Below are 10,052 nucleotides of genomic sequence, written 5' to 3'. Positions count from 1 at the left end.
AATAACTTTAAACCGTTAATAGCAGTTACTAATTGACATGCATAGTTGAAAAGGATAAGCAATTGAATTATATAATGCTCCATCATATTTTACAGGTTCTTATAGTATTTTCTCTATAACCCTTTTGATTTCATCCTTTCTCAATTCAACAGGATTTTTCTATAAAGGAAACCCCTGCATTTATGTTCTATTTTGACTTTCCGTCCTTTCCAAAGCTCTTCCCTCTGTGCTAAGTAGTCACAGAAAGCACACAACTATAACTATGTGTTCTATACCCATTTAAAAATTCTGGGAACTCTTCCAAGTATTTATCTACAAACATAAATTATATTTACAGAAAATGAATGTTACTTGATAATTTATGGGGATCTGGAATGTATAGGGAGGCTGGTATGTATGAAAAGAGACAGACAAGAATGATACCCCCCATTTGTAGGAAAATTCAATATTCAAGAATATTAAAGTGTGCTGGGTCTCTGAAAAGCTTAAGTTAGGGATGTGTATTTTTGCACCTATATTGATAATACATACATACATATCTATCTATATATGTATGTATGTGTGTGTAATTGTGTATAAATAAAATGTGATTTTACAGAAAAAGACCTTTTCACTAGTCCATGACCATAATCAATTATAGAATCAGTAAAAGATTCATTAAAAGGACAGAAATACAGATAACACAATTGTTCTACATTGTACAAGTCCCACAACACTTTTTAAAGGCACAAAATATAATTTGGAAACAAAATATAATTAAGTACTAACTGATACTCTGATGAGGATCACGGGGGTGGTTTTTTGTGGTTTTGATTTTTTTTTAAGAATAAACATCCTACATAACAATAAAGCAACACACAGCTCTTTATATAATTCTAGGTATTTACAATGTACCCATGCCTAGTCATGTAATGTCTCACATGGTGAAGTGCTAGCAGCATAGTTTGAGCACACATTTCACAACTACATTGAACCAACATTGTGTATACTAATACATTTACTGAGCACAGAGTCCATGAACATTTACAGAACACTCTTGTTCAACAGAAGCCAAAACCAACAAAAAATATCCCATTTAATTTCAGTAGAAGCCAATGCTTTACTCTAGCAACAACACTGCAGCTAGCAGGAACTGTTACTACCTCATAAATTTTGCCTTTAACTACAGCTTGTGCCACAGAGGGACACATTCATTTGCTAAAAATCAAACACAGTTTACCGAATGTCTGATCCAATGTAACATAAAATAAACCCACTATAATAGCCAACCTGCACGTAGTTACTGTACACAGGAAAAGCTCTGGCTGGTGACAGAGGAAAGTTGATGAAAGGTTCTTTATAAAGACCTATGCTTTCCTTTAATATGCAATCATATACTAATTCACAAAAAATAATAGGCACAGTATGGCATGTTACAAAATCAATCATGTGAATTTAGAAACCATATTTTTACATTACTACACTGCTAATCTTTCACTGACACAATTTTCCCCTCTGGAGACTGGGGATAAAAAATATTAATTACTTGTACCATAGTTGTTGACATGGAGGAATTATTTATCTGTAGGGAAGCATTTTGATGGTATGATAATTTAATAAATGACACGAACAATTTCACTGAGAGCAATGGTACATTCAGGATGACTCATACAATCCCTGAAATGTGCAACTGGGTCATGCCACCACTGCAATGTCCCGCTAAAGCGTATAGCAGATATAATATGAAGATTGGCCCAAACCAGTATTCCAGAGCATCTCACCCCAAATTTTGATAGAAAGGCTAGAAATGAATCTGAACTTTGGAGATCTTTCTCATTTATTCATAATTTGTTTACTTTAGGACTTCATTCCTTATGACTCCTCTCACCATTAACTTTGTTTTCCTGTGGCCTTTTCTGAGGCTTCATGTTTGTTGCCACCACAAGAAGCCAGGTCACCAGCTCCATTCCAATGGCCTTCTGCTGAAGGCAGCTCCTTGCTTATGCACTCACTTGGTCAATGCTGCAGAACTCTTGCTAATCTAACACAGACATCAGACAGGCACGTGCAATTCAACCCTGCCATGGAAGAGTCCTCACCACAAACCCAAAGCCTCAGCAAACCTCAACTAGTGGCCAGAGTCTCAGCTCATTGTACCCCAGACAGTACAGACCAGTCCCAGAAGCCACAGCCATCAGAGGGGTTGACTCCAGCTCCCAGTACTGTAGCAGATATGGTTCTGCTGGACCAAAAGATGGTGAGTGGAGATAACTTAGGTTTCCAAACACCTGATGTTGACTAGTATTTGTAATGCTATTTAAAAAGTGCTATGAAATTGCAAAGTGTCCTTAATAGTTTTATAGAAATATTCAAAAGTTACTTAGAAAATCTTCATTCTTTCAGACATGCCAATTCTGTCACATTTATAATAAATTCATAGTATATAGTTAAATGTGCAGGGCATCAATACATATTTTTCTCTTGTTCTGCATTATTCCATCAGTAACGGAAACTTTTGGGTCAAGTGGAAGCGCAATGAAGGAGATTGCAGAAAAGACTTGTTTTGTATAAGTAGATAGCCTGTGCTTTACTGTCAGTTCTGATTTGTACCATTGTCACTTTTGCATAAAATTTTAAAATTTCCTTCATAGGCATTGGGAAATGGAGAAATTTGGAGGTATCTGCCAACCATCACCATTTTTTACAGTGACTTGTATGATGGAACTGAGATGGGGACTGGCTTCTTCATACAAAAAATACATTATCTGTTTCCTCCACTATAAGCCCTTCCTACATCTCCACAAAAGTCATCCTTAAAGTGGAAATTTTCTCAGTATTACATTCTCCTATAGGTGTGTTCATCTGGAGTACTATGAATCTCCCTAACTGTTTAGTATTGGGGATGACAGCATTTCGCCTTTTAAGTAGTCCTTGTTTCATTCCAACAGCAGGTGGAAAAGTCTCAAAACAGAAGTTAGTACGAGCTCCATTGCTTGGGACATTGAAAACTAAATAGATGATACACTAGAGAGGAACTATAGGAAGAAACAGTTCTGTACTACAGGGAGATTAGACTGGATGACCTGGCCTGATGACTGGATGACCATCCCACTCTAATTTCTAGTAGTTTGTAATTTACCCTACATATTCTCAGGCTGAAATAAAGGACAGAAGAACCCAAACATAGTAACTTTAATGCAGACCTACTGCATAATCAAAACCACCATGTTGCTCACAGCAGCCACTGATTTCTTTACCCCAAGCACACTACTTTAATGCAAAATTTTACTTTTCTGCAGAATTTTTTTAACCGCTAGACATAGAAAGCAAAAGCTTTGAAAAGACAGAATTACAGTCAATTTACTAGGTTACGTCAATATCTATTTTCCCCTTTATCAATTACATAAGAGCAATTATGGCAATCTGGTATTGCCCTGCCAGTATAGTTTCTCTTCAACTTTTTTCTTTTTCCACTGGCAGAAGAGCAGCATCTTAAAGGTTTTCCTGAAAGTTTTGTTACAGAGGGCATAACAAATGGGGTTAACAGTGCTGTTCACATAGCATAGCCAATATCCAAGGTGCCACAGTGTCAGGGGAATGCAGTCAGAGCAGAATGTGGAGATCAAAACCATTATATTGTAGGGAGTCCATGTGATGATAAAAGCCAACAGAATGGCACTTAAAGTCTGTGCTGCTTTGCGTTCCTTTATAAGAACCATCCGTTTCCTTTTGGTGATTTGGTTATTTATATTTGGATCCATGCTTTTGATGGAAGGATCCTTTGACAGAGCAGCAGAACAAGGAGTTATTTTTACTTTACGGCAACCATTGTTGGCTTCTTGGGTGCCATCAGCCTTAACCACCAACCGGAATTTATAGGCCACGCATTTTTTACTTTTTTGTACGTGGCCTTTGGCAGGTGACAAAAAGTATTTCTGGTTCTCAAAATCATTTTCTTCAGGTTGGTCTTTGACAACAACATCCATACTCTCATTAAACTCTTCTGCCTTACCTTTAGATGGACTTTTGTAAGTAACTTGGAAAACTGAATCAGCAGTTAGTTTATCCTCCTCTTCTGAAGACGCGTAGCTGCTGCAGGTGGTTAACTGGTCAGCCTTAGCCCAGTCGTTACAAGTACTCGCTGCCTGAGAGGCTTTCACTGTAGCTGACGTACTTCGACTAGATGAAGACCAGGAAGCCTGACATCTCTCTCTTTTGGCTAAGTTTTGTTGCTTGCAACTGAAGCAAGACTTCAGGAGAGCTTTCTGAGGCTTTATCATCTCAAACTCTGCCACAGACTCCGAACCCTGCAGTTCAGCAAGGTCCTTAGTACGTTTCTCTGTCTCTTTATAGATGCGGCAATACAGAATGGTCATCACTGACACTGGAATGTAAAAAGCAGCAATTGCAGTACCAAAGGTGATAATGGGCTCATATAAAAACTGTATCTGGCACTCTTCGGGTGGTACTGTTCGCTCACCCACAAAATACTGCCAGCACAAGATTACGGGTGCCCACAATACAAAGGAAATTAGCCAAGCCAGACCGATCATGATGCCAGCTCTTTTGGGCGTGCGTTTGGCCCTGTAAGTTAAAGGCCTTGTGATGGAAAAGTATCTGTCAAAACTGATGACTAGGAGGTTCATTACTGAGGCGTTGCTAGCTACATAGTCCAGTGCTAGCCACAGGTCACAGGCAAGGCTTCCAAGAGACCAATGGCCTATGAGTATATAGGACGTATAAAGGTTCATGGAAAATATTCCAATTATGAGATCTGCACAGGCAAGGCTGAGCAAATAATAATTGTTGACAGTTTTGAGCTGACTGTTAACCTTGAAGGATATCATTACAAGAATATTTCCCACTATGGTTATTAAGCTTACAATTGCAGTTACAGTGGCAATAGTAATGACTTCCCAGAGGCTATGCCCTTCCAACTGCTTGTCGTTGATGGATGAACTGTTTACAACAGTAGAATTGCTGAATAAATTTACTTCCATTCTTGTTCTTGGTGTATTGTCATCAGGATCTTAGCGCTGTTGCATATTGCTTTCTGTACTCAAAAATATTCTTTTGGAGACAGCTGTAAAGATCAAAGGAAAAAAAAGAAAAAGAAAGCAGCTCATTAAGTATCACAGAATTCCATTAGAGTTACCATAAAACACTTTTAAAAAAATCTATCAAATTAGTCGTGCTCTCTTTTTGCATTTTGATTATTGCTTCTACCATGTGAACTTAACTAAAACACACAAATGTACATTCTAGGACAATGTACTCTGGCATCTTATGACATTTCTAAATGCAATCAAAACAACTATTCTTTCTTAAGACAGTCAATCACACCAGCTCTTATATTTTGAGTACCTTAGGACACACTCTACATATTCTTAAAGACACACATTTAAAGTTTTGCAGTGCAATAGGACAGTGAGTCACGGTGTTGTTTCCTACAGTACCATGTACAAGACATGTCAAGATTTCAGAAATTGCCTTTGGAAAATTTGGAGAAGTCACCAACAACAGAAAAAGAGTAAGAGGAAACTGAGGATGCACGGGGAGTAAGGAACCACGCTGGCATGGTGGCAGCAGCAAACCGTTAGGTGTTAGAAGTGCTTGGGGCAGTTGAGGAGGAATCTCTGAGTTAAGGAAGCAGGCAAGGCCAAGAAGATGTTTTCGGAAAAATAAGTTAGGCAGGAAAGACTTTTCTCTATTGGGAGGTCTTGGGACAGAAGGGACTGATTGGGTGAGGTGTGGAAGTGCAGTTTGCGTGGTTTGGGTAAGTGAATGGTAGGGCTGAGGACAGAAGGGAGTAAACTGAAGAGGAAGCAGCAATGGATGACCACAGTGACAAACAATGCAACAAAACCAATTTAATACTTGCATAAGCAGTGAAAGGTGGAAATGGCACCACTGTCACTCTGTTAACGCATACCTGCCTCTGATGTCCATCCCTTCCTATATTCTTCACTGCTGTTTTCTCGTCCCAGTGAATGCATGCCTGAATTAGGCAATTTGATTCTTTAACAGATATCTGGTGTTTTTTGAGCCATTCCATCACATCAGATGATGGTAATCACTTGTTTGGTGCTTAATCTTGCTAGACTGTGTAATTTTGGAATAGTCAAATAGTAGTTGGTTTTCTAAGTCAGAAGTGAAAGATACATTATCAACAGTTTGTTTATTGGGCATCTAGTCAGTATAAAACTGGTAAGATGATCCCTTTTTTCAAAGCAGACACAGGTTCAATTAAAATTATCACATAAATCACCTATTAAAGTCCAACTCTAAGTCTTTAGGATTCTCTCTGCATCCGATCTCTATTATACGGTCCTCCCTATCCATCCACACCACTTCTCTCTGTTTTCCTCTTTCATCCTAACTCTCAGAACATTTTTTTTTTGTATTGGCAAGTGTCTTTAATTAACTGCAAGCTTTCACAGCCTATCCCTTTCCCACATGTCATCATCTATCTTTTGTACCAAGTAGTTGGGTCCTTTCTCTCATCAGCTGAATACATCAATATTTTTTAGCCACTTGTTGAATTTTCAGAAAAGCATCTTATTTTTTTCATTGTCCTCTTATTTGCTGACATTGCTTCCTTCATGTTTATCCTAGGTCTCCTAAATATCCACAGAAGTGTGTCATCTTTCTTCTTCAAACCCTCATTGATGATTATCTCTTATTGTGATGAAATTCAATGATGGTAAGTTTCCTGGTGTATTGAGATAACTGTCTATCGTACTACCCAAAATGGTCCTCCTCCATCTGTGTGTGTTTGTCATCTCCTGCCTTATATTTAGATGTTTGTGCATCTGTATCCTGTTTATACACAACGTATATTGAACCTAACTCAACAGGATTCTAGTTCATGTATCGGCCTTGCAGCCTAGTAATAATCACAACATATGAATGTTGACATTGGTATGCTTGGGTCTCTACAGCCTCCAGAGCCAGCCTAGCAGCCAAGAATAGCTGAAGTGCCACAGCAGTCCTAACAAGCCCCATGCAAGGAAAGAAAATTTCTCCTAGTTCTGCATTCTGCAAAGACTTCCCCCAAGTCAGAGCTGTCCTGGTGGCTGGGCATGCTGGCTTTATAAATGTTTACACAACCTTGAAGTGTAGGAATTCATTTAATGTGAAAAAATGGTGAGTGGAGCAGCTGCATGGCTGTGAGAGGTAGCTGAGCTGTGAGAGATGAAACTGTGTGTCTGCAACCTCATGTGGCCTATGCTTCTTTTTCTGTGGACAGTCAGCACTGTTGTTCTGCACGTCAACAGCTCCATGTGATTAATTTTTAAGCGTGGTGGTGCAGTAAAGGGTTTAGTGTGGCAATGTCAGGGGGCAGCGGGGGCCAGCTGCTCTGCAAAGGAAGGTGAGCCATGGGTGGAGCACGACACCAAGCCAGGTGGGAGCAGAGACCTCACCAAGAAGCAGCAGGATGCGGAGCAGCATGTTTAGTTCATGATCAGGGCCAGAGGCAGTGATCAGGGTCAGACATAGTCTGGTGATCGGACAGCAAGTCAGAAATGATGAGGCAGGTCCAAGATGAAACCAGAAAGCCCAGCCAGCAGGTTTGAGTCAGGATCAGAGGAGATAGGAGACCAGGTGTAGATGTAGCTGCTGCCCAGCTGCGATGTAGCACAGGTGAGGTCCAGCAGTACAGCCGCAGCGTAAAAGCAGTTCCCAAGGGAAAGGAGAGGAAGGCCCTCATGTTTAGCTTTCTTCACAACAGGTCTTATCAGCAGAGCAGCTGACCTTGGACTCAGACGGCTGAACTCTAACATAGCCAACAGTGCTCCTAGAAGGGGGCTGCGCTTCAGGCCTTGACAGTTAATGCACCTGAAACACAGCCAGGACTCATGACTGTTTTGCAAGTTGCAAGGTTTCAGCAAAGGCTAGAAATGGTCTTAAAAAGGTACCAGCTATGAACGTCAAGCACATAGGTAAACCTCTACTAACTTCTACATTTGCCTAACACCTGGGGCTGACAAAACACCAATGGGCTTGTTTACTGTGATGCCTATAAAAATTGCCAGTAGCTAAGCTGCTAGTATGCAAAGATCTCTTTGTTGACCATTCTCATCATTTCTTCATCATCTTTGTCTCATAGGTCTGTGTTAACACTTTGCGGTGTTACCTTTTTTTCCCTATTTGTGTATCACTCGAGCCAATAGTGCCTGTGAGTGGGACTTCTGCGTGCTATGGTAACGTAATTTATTATAATTGTCTATCATAAGATAATAATAGGGAGATCAAAATTAAATTACAAAATCAAAATGCACATGTACAATATCATGACTTTGCTATCTGTTTCATAATTATTGATGCATGAACTTCACACTTTTGAGTTGTAATGATACTTACTATTTGTTGCCAAATAGTAGTGATATTTTTTTTCAATCTAGCTGTAAGTATTAATTAATGTGAGTTGTTAAATTTGTACATGTAGTCAGCTTACAGTTATCTGCAGGCAGATTGTTTGTGCCACGGATTAATTGCACCACAGATGCAGGCACAGCTTGGGTTTGCCGGGTTTTATTAGCTCTAGCTCAGCACTGGGCCTGCCAGACCTGTGCTGGCTGCACAAGGAATTTTGCAATGTGCTTGCCAGTGCTGCTCCCTGTTACTTGATTTATTTGCTTGTGTTGCACCGGAGTCATGCTAAGCTAATTTACCAATTTGCCGCACGCTATGCCCCAGAACTAAGCAGCCCTTACTGCAGGTAGCAGTGCAGAGACACTACAGCCCATGATTTTGCAGCATGGGAGTTTTGGTCACAATTTGCTGTAAGACAACTGGGTTTAAAAACCCTTCAAAACCAAATTGATGTTTTAATCTGTGCTGCCAAATGACAGCCTGTGTGCTCAAGAGCCATCAGGCAAGCCTACTATTAGGGAGCTGGTGAACTTCCCTGAGGATGGCATGGGTGCCTGGCTAGTTCAAGCAAAGCAGGCCAAACCAGCCTAGCTCTAAGGCACAAAGCTGTTCCCGTGTCTCTGTGTCCTCAGAGCAAGACGCTCCTCAAGAGGCTGCAGAGTCACCACATTCACTTCAAGTAGTGCAGGCTTGTGTGCAGCACCCTGTCAGCCGGGGCTTGGTGGCTTTTTTCCCCTCCTTTACCACAGAAAGCTACCTTCAGCTCCTGCACTTGGGTCACAACAACCAAATGCAATGCTACAGGCTTGGGGAAGAGTGGTTGGAAAACTGCCAGGCAGGAAAGGACCTGGGGGTGTTGGTTGACAGCCAGCAGAATGTGAGCCGGCAGTGTGCCCAGGTGGCCAAAAGGCCTAATAGCATCCTGGCTTGTACCAGGGATAGTGTGGCCAGCAGGACTAGGGAAGTAACTGACCCCCTATACTCAGGTGAGGCTGCACCTCAAATACTGTGTTCAGTTTTGGGCCCCTCACTACGAGAAAGACATTGAGGGGCTGGAGCATGTCCAGAGAAGGGCAACGAAGCTGGTGAGGGGTCTGGAGCACAAGTCTTATGAGGAGCGGCTGAGGGAACTGGGGCTGTTTAGCTTGGAGAAAAGGAGGCCGAGGGGAGAGACCTTATCGCTCTCTACAACTGCCTGAAGGGAGGCTGTAGTGAGGTGGGTGTTGGTCTCTTCTCCCAAGTAACAAGCGATAGCATGAGAGGAAATGGCCTCAAGTGGCACCAGGGGAGCTTTAGACTGGATACCAGGAAAAATTTTTTCACAGGAAGAGTTGCCAAGCCCTGGAACAGGCTGCCCAGGGAAGTGGTCGAGTCCCCATCCCTGGAGGTATTTAAGAGATGTAGCTGTAGTGCTTAGGGGCATGGTATACCGGTGGACTTAGCAGTGTTAGGTTTACTTGATGAACTTAAGGGTCTTTTCCAACACAAACGATTCTAGGATTCACATGGCTTTAGCAAAGAGTGCTCGTTTTAAACATTAAATGCAATTTTTGTTTGTTTGAAATACACGTGGAAGGCTATTTGGTTTTTATCCCGTGCTCGTTGAGGTTTGCAGAGGATCCATAGGCTAACACTCCCGAGGCGCCTGCCAGGGGTTCGCCCCGGGAGGAGCGGGCAGGCCGCGAGACCCCTCCGCC

At 41.4% G+C, this 10,052-nt stretch overlaps 1 protein-coding gene across 1 annotated transcript; it reads right to left on the bottom strand.

The window, feature by feature from the left end:
- Positions 1–3,392: 3,392 nt before the first annotated feature.
- CHRM5 (cholinergic receptor muscarinic 5) lies at positions 3,393–4,979 on the bottom strand. The gene has a single exon (XM_009634166.1). It carries the CDS (start codon positions 4,977–4,979, stop codon positions 3,393–3,395), a length of 1,587 nt encoding a protein of 528 aa, XP_009632461.1.
- Positions 4,980–10,052: the final 5,073 nt, after the last annotated feature.

Source organism: Egretta garzetta, unplaced genomic scaffold, assembly GCF_000687185.1.
Source record: "Egretta garzetta isolate BGI_Z169 unplaced genomic scaffold, ASM68718v1 scaffold2, whole genome shotgun sequence".
Classification (NCBI taxonomy): Eukaryota; Metazoa; Chordata; class Aves; order Pelecaniformes; family Ardeidae; genus Egretta; species Egretta garzetta.
This window is presented reverse-complemented; position numbering and strand designations above follow the sequence as displayed.